General features: G+C 40.6%; 1 protein-coding gene across 4 annotated transcripts; it reads left to right on the forward strand.

The window, feature by feature from the left end:
* The first annotated feature begins 216 nt into the window (after positions 1–216).
* On the forward strand, positions 217–7,934 carry LOC125717469 (uncharacterized). Of its 4 annotated transcripts, XR_007384547.1 has the most exons (3): positions 217–555; positions 701–7,718; positions 7,864–7,934. XR_007384547.1 is itself a non-coding variant. In XM_048990417.1 (2 exons), exon 2 carries the CDS (start codon positions 1,246–1,248, stop codon positions 7,240–7,242), a length of 5,997 nt encoding a protein of 1,998 aa, XP_048846374.1. In that variant the 5' UTR covers positions 217–555; positions 701–1,245; the 3' UTR covers positions 7,243–7,934. The 4 variants fall into 4 exon arrangements, 3 of the variants coding, with proteins under 3 accessions (XP_048846374.1, XP_048846375.1, XP_048846377.1); XM_048990417.1 differs by having other exon boundaries at positions 701–7,934; XM_048990418.1 differs by having other exon boundaries at positions 804–7,934.
* Positions 7,935–8,303: the final 369 nt, after the last annotated feature.

Below are 8,303 nucleotides of genomic sequence, written 5' to 3' on the forward strand. Positions count from 1 at the left end.
AACTGGGAACTAGATCACAGTTACTAACACGGAGTAACAGTAACACACTCCAGAACTACAGGTTATAGATGCAATGACTGACAAAGAAACAGAGTGACATGTAAATCAGCATAGATAACAAGAGCTGCAAAGGAGCAGGTGCGCACCATAACAAAACCAACCAATCAGCACAGGCATGGAACAAAAAAGAAACAGGTGGAATTTGTCACAGTTAATGTAGCTGTCGCCAGGAAATTATTTGCTTATGTATTTGTTTAATGTTTATTTGTATTTTGTCCAGCGACTGTATTTTGTTTATTTTTGTTGCAAACATGTTATTGTTTGAAATATTATTTGTAAAAGGTTTAATTTAGAGTTTTCTGGTAACAGTGCCTCCTACTGTTCAGCGGAAAGAGCTACGTTTACGTGATCATGTGACCTAACGTAATGAGCAATAAAAAAGACAAGGCTAGCAAGTAGAACGAAAAGGAGCTAAGAAAAGAAACTCAAAAAAGACTGAAAGGAAGAGGTTATAATGTAGTAACGTCTCCTAATTCTGATCAGAAGGAGCACACGGTATGTTACTGTTTTGCCTTTTCTTGTTTTTGTTATATGTATGTTCGTGATTTGCGCTGTCTTGTAAACGCAGTAGACCGTTTGCTTAATGGCGAAAAGAGTTTTGTAAAAATTGAGTTAGTAATAGTAATTTTCTTTATTTCAGTTTTTCACGGTGTTTCACGGTATTTGAATTACCACGTCGATGGAAGAAAAAATTAAAATTATCGTGCTGAACATCAGTTGATTCGTGATCTGATTTCTGACAGAAGAAAACATTAGGAGTAATTACAGTGAAAAACGTCTCTAATCTACGGCACGACGGGAGTAAAAACGTGCCACTCGAGGGAGCAGATTCACGGACTGAAGAGTGGGCCGACTTCGCCAGCGTTTCTTCAAGGCGCCACAACTTTAACTAGCAAGAAAGCTAGCAAGTGCTTATCCGAGGAAATATCGCGAACATCAGACTAGCGCACAGACGGACAGTGCTGTAGTCGTAACGGACTCTAATCATCGCTCTCAGGTCAGACTGTATTTACAGTTTTGTATTTAATTTCTTTACTAACTGGAAAAAAAAAAAAAAAAAAAAACTTTAAGTTTTCTATTGAATATTGTACATATTAATAGTGATTCTGTAGTTTCTCAAATTTAAAGTTAATTGTTAAAATTGTTTGGTTAAATTTTCAACTGTGATGTCATAGTAGTTTAAAAATGGATCAAGGTGCCTCAGACCTCTGTGTGCTAGAGTCAGTAGTTCAGGCTCTAGAAGATGAAAGGGCAGAGTTAGAAGAAAAATTAGAGACTGAATTTGAAACTTCCGAAAGACAAAAAATTGAGGAACGCATAGGTGAGATTCATGCCGATATCGAAATACAAAGGGTTGGGATTCTAAAGTCATCTTCTCAAAATGAACAAGAGGTTAGACGTTCTGAAAGAGAAAAACGCCCAACAGAAAAAATGCTTGAACTCAGAAAGGCTGATATTATAAAAAGGGAAAGAAGGTTTATGTTTATATATGTAAACTTCAAGGCAGAGGCTCAGTTAATTAGAACTAAGCTTAAGCAAGAATGCTCTAAAGTTGAATTAAGCGACATGATAGTACCTATAGAAAACTATGAGTCAAGGTTAAAACAAGAATATGAGAGGTTACGTGCGTTGACCACCCCTTCTCAAGATATAAGAAGGAGAATGGATAGCTGCACTTCTGCTACTACCGAACTAATAGCACTCTTGAAAGGTCGTCATGCAGAAGTCGGCACAAAGGAGTTTGATGCAGAGGCTGCTAAAGCAGCACTCTTTCATTTACTCCAAAGAGAAGATGCGAGGTCTATTTATGGATCAACAGTTTCAAGAGCTGGAGTCAGTAGTCAGCAAGGAAGTCAGGTGTCAGTAAAGAAAGCAGAAGCAGCTGCACGTTTGGCATCAAAACGGGCTGAAATCAACAGAGAAAAGGAAATCTCTGCTCAAAGAATGGAAATATTAGCCCAGCAAGAGAGGCTAAAGAGGCTTGAGGATCAAAGGGACCTTGAAGTCATGGAGGCTGAATATAAGGTATACGCCGAAGAGGAATTAAGACTGAATTCTGACCTAGGAGATACAGGAATAATAAGCACCTTGCCTTCAAAACAGCCTTCAACACAGCACAATAGCTCACCATGTTCCCAGGATCTACAAGACATCTCAGTACCTCCTTGCAAGGAAGATAAGCAAGAGATGGGAGCAAATGACATCTCAATGGTTCAAGCCCTAAAGGAATCCTTAGCAACATCTAGACTCCCAAACCCTGAACCATTCACGTTCACAGGAGACCCACTTAAGTTTATTGAATGGCGCACCTGCTTTAAGGCATTAATTGAAACGTCCTGCACAAACTCAGCTCATAGGCTTTTCTATTTGAAAAAATACATAAGTGGGGAAGCGCTCCGTGTGTTAGAAGGAACATTTTACAGAAGTGATGAAGAAGCATATACACAGGCTTGGGTTTCCCTGAACAAACGCTATGGTCATCCTTTCATAGTCCAAAGAGCATTCCGTATGAAACTGAGCACCTGGCAAAGGATTGGACCTAGAGAATCAGTGAAATTAAGAGAGTTCAGTGATTTCCTTATAGCCTGCAAGAACGCAATGCCCCATGTGCAGGGACTTCAGGTCTTAGATGACTGTGAAGAAAATCAAAAATTGTTGCAGAAACTTCCTGATTGGGTAACAACCCGTTGGAATCGGTTTGTCACTAAAGTACTGGATGAAGGGAAGCCATACCCAGGTTTTACAGAATTTTCAGATTTTGTAGCAGAAGAGGCGCGTATTGCATGCAATCCAATTTCCTCTCTCCATGCTTTAAAGGGTACGGATCAAAAACCTGCAAAAGAACAGAAGCGTTTCCAGTCCAACACTTTGATGACAGCATTGAACAAGTCTCAAAAGGCACAACCTAACCCTCATAACTTAAATGCATTAGGAAATAGTGCCCAGGACAACCCTTCTGGCATTCAGAACAAGGGGCAAATAAAGTGTGTCTGTTGTCAGAAAAATCACTTTATTTACAAATGTGACAAATTTGCAACAATGCCTCGAGATGAAAAGAAAAGGTTTGTCATTGACAACAAAATGTGCTTTGCTTGCCTCAGAGTTGGTCATGTCTCAAAAAACTGTAAGAAGAAGGCCACTTGCAATATTTGCCGGCAGTGCCATCCTACTCCACTTCACGAAGAACGTCCTCAAGGAAGAAAGCCAGAGGCATCAGAACAAGAGCAAGAAAATTCTGTTGCCTTGTGCAATGTAAAAGGCGATGCCTGTGATCGTACTTCAATGACTGTTCCTGTTTGGATCTCGTGTGTTGGAAAAAACTGTACAGAAACATTGGTGTATGCATTACTGGACACGCAAAGCAGTAATACCTTTATTGATCAAGAGGTTTGTCACAACATCCAAGCAGACACAGAGCCCATCGTATTGAAATTGTCGACAATGACTAACAGAGGTTCCAGAGTGAATTGTCAACGAGCAACTGGACTTAGAGTAAGAGGATACTATTCACAAGAATACATTGAATTGCCGCCTGCATATACCCGAGAGTACATCCCATTGGAACAAAACAGTATTCCCACCTGTGAAACAGCAAAAAGGTGGAATCACTTACTCTGCATATCATCAGAGATACCAGATCTATTGAATTGTCCGGTAGGTCTTCTAATAGGCTATGACTGCAGCAGGGCTCTGAAACCAAGGCAGGTGATATCAGGGGAAGAGTTTGAACCATATGCAGTCAAGACTGATTTGGGCTGGAGTATAGTGGGATCCAAAACATCTCACAATAGCTCAAGGGATGTGACAGGGTTGTGCCACCGCATTTCTGTAAAGGAACTTCCATCTATTGCTCCTACCTCCATCATTAAGGCCTTAGAAATGGATTTTTTAGACACAACTTCCAGAGAAAAGACAGTATCTCAAGAAGACATGCAGTTTTTACACCTGCTGAGTGAGAAAATTCAACATAATAAAGAGGGACATCTGGAAATGCCTTTACCCTTTCGAGTGCGTCCACAGCTTCCAAATAATAGGCAGCTTGCTATGGTAAGACTAAAACATCTAAAAAGAAAGATGATGAAAAGTTCAAAGTACAAGGAGGATTACTTAAAATTTATGAATAGTATGTTTCATGATGGTGATGCTGAAGAGGTAGGTGATGCCCCAGAGGAGGCCATCACGTGGTACATTCCTCACCATGGAGTGTATCATCCTAGGAAGCCTGAAAAAATTAGAGTAGTATTTGATTGCTCTGCTAAATTTGAGGGCACCTCTTTAAATGAGCATCTACTCACAGGGCCAGATTTAAACAATGCTTTGACTGGAGTACTTTGTAGGTTTCGTGAGCACCAAATCGCAATTGTTTGCGATATTGAAAAAATGTTTCACCGCTTTCATGTCAGCCCACAAGACAGAGATTTCTTGAGGTTCCTGTGGTGGGAGAATGGGAACATTGAAGGAGAGCTTAAAGAGTACCGGATGCGAGTGCATATTTTCGGGGCAGCATCATCGCCAGGATGTGCTAATTTTGCTATGAAACATCTAGCCACTAAATATGAGAAAGAATACCCACTGGCAGCAAGTTTCATTCTGCAAAATTTCTATGTGGATGACGGTTTAATCAGCATTGATACAGCTGAGCAAGCCATCCAATTGGTCCATGATGTACAAAAGGTCTTTGTCAAAGGAAAATTACATCTACACAAATTTGTGTCCAATAGCAGAGAAGTCTTGGATTCTATTCCTGAGAGTGAACGTGCTAGCATAGTAAGGGATGTTGATTTGAATTACAATGAGCTTCCAATGCAGAGTGTATTGGGGGTAAAGTGGAACGTAGAAACGGACACATTCTCGTTCAATGTCGTTCTCAGTGGAAGGTCAGCCACTCGACGAGGAATCTTATCTGCAGTTGCAAGTATATTTGACCCATTGGGATTTTTATCTCCTTTTATATTGACTGGAAAGAGAATCCTTCAAGAAATGTGCAAACGTGGAGTGGGATGGGATGAACCTCTTCCACCTGAACTGAAGCCCAAATGGGAGAATTGGCTTCAAGACTTGGAAAATCTGCAGCAAATTCAAATACCAAGATGTGTCATTCCTAAGAACATTGGCATAATCCAAAAAATTGAACTGCATCATTTTTCAGATGCCAGTACTGAAGGCTATGGGCAATGCTCGTATATTAGAATTGTCACTGATGAGCAGGTTCATTGTGCACTGATCATGGGAAAGGCTAGGGTAGTACCCTCTAAGGTTGTCAGCATACCACGGCTTGAGCTCACTGCAGCTACAGTCTCTGCCGCAGTAAGTAGCATCCTCAGAGAAGAGCTAACTCTGAAAATAGATCAGGAATTCTTCTGGACAGATTCTAAAGTGGTGCTTGGATATATCAAGAATGAAGCCAAGCGCTTTCATGTATTTGTTGCCAATCGTGTCCAAAGAATAAGAGATTCTACAGACCCAGGTCAATGGTTCTATGTGGACACAAGTCAAAATCCTGCAGATCATGCATCTAGGGGTCTCACGGTGGCAGGTCTGCTAAACTCAATTTGGCTAACAGGACCTACATTCTTATGGGAACGAGAGCTAGCAATACGTGAGGCTTCCCCAGAGCTTCTTGTAGGAGACCCAGAGGTAAAGGTCCTGAAAACTGATGCCTTTATGAAGGACAGCTTCTTTGGAAGGCTTTCGAGAATTTCAGACTGGAACACAGCACTCAACGTCATAGCCCGCATCCAAAGATGGCCTAAGAAAGATAGGACAGGTCCTATCACTGTAGAGGAAAGAGAGAAGGCTGCTCATGCACTTATCAGAGCAACACAAAGGGAAAATTTTGAAGAAGTGTTCAAATTGTTTAGTCAAAGGTCTGCAAATTTGCCAAAGACTCACAAGCTATACCAACTAGATCCTATCATAGAAAATGGGTTGCTCAGGGTTGGAGGACGACTGAGAAAGTCTTCTGCATCGTTTGATTCTAAACACCCAATAATCCTTCCTAAGGAAGGCTTTGTCACCCAACTTATACTTGACAACTGTCATAAGAACACTCAGCATCAAGGCCGAGGTCAAACACTGAATCAACTCAGGGCCTGTGGATACTGGACAATAAGTGCGAGCAAAGTGGTTGCCAAGCACATCAAACATTGTGTCACATGCAGAAAGGCACGTGGTCAAACTGAAGAACAACGTATGGCAGACTTACCTGTGGACCGTGTTGAGCCATCACCCCCATTTACTTATACAGGAATGGACTGCTTTGGTCCATTCTATACAAAACAAGGCCGGAAAGAATTTAAGAGGTATGGGTTGCTGTTCACGTGTCTGAGTTTAAGAGCCATTCACTTAGAGATGTTAGAGGATCTCACAACTGATGCATTTCTGAATGCTCTAAGATGTTTCATTGCAATACGAGGAACAGTAAGACAGATTAGATCCGACCAAGGTACAAATTTTGTGGGGGCAAAAAATGAATTGGAAAGGGGTTTGATGGAATTGGACAAAGAAAGGATCTCTATATATCTTGCAAGAAAACAATGTGATTTCCTAATGAATGTTCCCGAGGCCAGTCATACAGGAGGTGTTTGGGAACGCCAGATAAGAACAGTCAGGAGTGTGATGATTACTGTTCTTGCGCAAGCTAAAGGAAGACTTGATGACACTTCATTGAGAACTTTCTTCTATGAGGCCATGGCTATTGTCAACAGCCGTCCACTCACAACGAACACACTCAACGATCCAAGAAGTATGGAACCACTGACACCAAACCATTTACTCACGATGAAGTCCTCTGTGCCCCTTCCCCCTCCAGGCACGTTTGTTAGAGAAGATTTGTATGCCAGGAAAAGGTGGCGAAGGGTGCAATACTTATCAGAACAGTTTTGGAGCAGATGGCGTAAGGAGTATCTGGCTAATATAAGCCTCCGACAACAATGGCATGTGCCCAGAAGGAATGTGCAAGTTGGAGATGTCGTGATTGTTAAGGAGGACAACATTCCCAGAAATGAGTGGAAGATAGCCAGAGTTGTTGAAGCAAGTGCAGATGATGATGGTTTAGTTCGAAAGGTTAAAGTTCAAATAGGACAAAGTAATTTAGGAAAGAAAGGTGAACGCTTGATACAACCGTCATTTCTTTCACGTCCAGTTCAAAAAATAGTGGTACTTGTAGAGAATAATTCTTAAATCCGCTTGGAAATCCTCCCAGAACCTGGTTAGCTTGTTATGTAACATAGTATGTATATGGGAGTTGAAAATTGTGAAAATTACAAGATTTATTTCATTTGTGTTGCTAATATAAATCTTTGTAATTTGGTGGCAGTGTAGCTGTCGCCAGGAAATTATTTGCTTATGTATTTGTTTAATGTTTATTTGTATTTTGTCCAGCGACTGTATTTTGTTTATTTTTGTTGCAAACATGTTATTGTTTGAAATATTATTTGTAAAAGGTTTAATTTAGAGTTTTCTGGTAACAGTGCCTCCTACTGTTCAGCGGAAAGAGCTACGTTTACGTGATCATGTGACCTAACGTAATGAGCAATAAAAAAGACAAGGCTAGCAAGTAGAACGAAAAGGAGCTAAGAAAAGAAACTCAAAAAAGACTGAAAGGAAGAGGTTATAATGTAGTAACGTCTCCTAATTCTGATCAGAAGGAGCACACGGTATGTTACTGTTTTGCCTTTTCTTGTTTTTGTTATATGTATGTTCGTGATTTGCGCTGTCTTGTAAACGCAGTAGACCGTTTGCTTAATGGCGAAAAGAGTTTTGTAAAAATTGAGTTAGTAATAGTAATTTTCTTTATTTCAGTTTTTCACGGTGTTTCACGGTATTTGAATTACCACGTCGATGGAAGAAAAAATTAAAATTATCGTGCTGAACATCAGTTGATTCGTGATCTGATTTCTGACAGAAGAAAACATTAGGAGTAATTACAGTTAACAAACACAGGAACTAGAACATATCACCGAACACAGAGGCTAGCAACATTAGGAAAAGACTGCAAAAATAAGTACAGACATCCATCCATCCTTTTTCCAAACCGTTTATCCTTCTGGGTCGCAGGGGGTCTGGAGCCTAACCCGGAAGCTACGAGCACAAGGCAGGGAACAACCCAGGACGGGAGGCCCAGCCCATCGCCGATAAGTACAGACAGAACAAAGTAAAACAAGGCGCAAGCAGGGTTAAGTTAAACAGGAACACAAAGACAAACCAGAATAGACACTAAGAAATAAACATTATAATTACAC

Source organism: Brienomyrus brachyistius, chromosome 22 (assembly GCF_023856365.1).
Source record: "Brienomyrus brachyistius isolate T26 chromosome 22, BBRACH_0.4, whole genome shotgun sequence".
NCBI classification, from domain to species: domain Eukaryota; kingdom Metazoa; phylum Chordata; class Actinopteri; order Osteoglossiformes; family Mormyridae; genus Brienomyrus; species Brienomyrus brachyistius.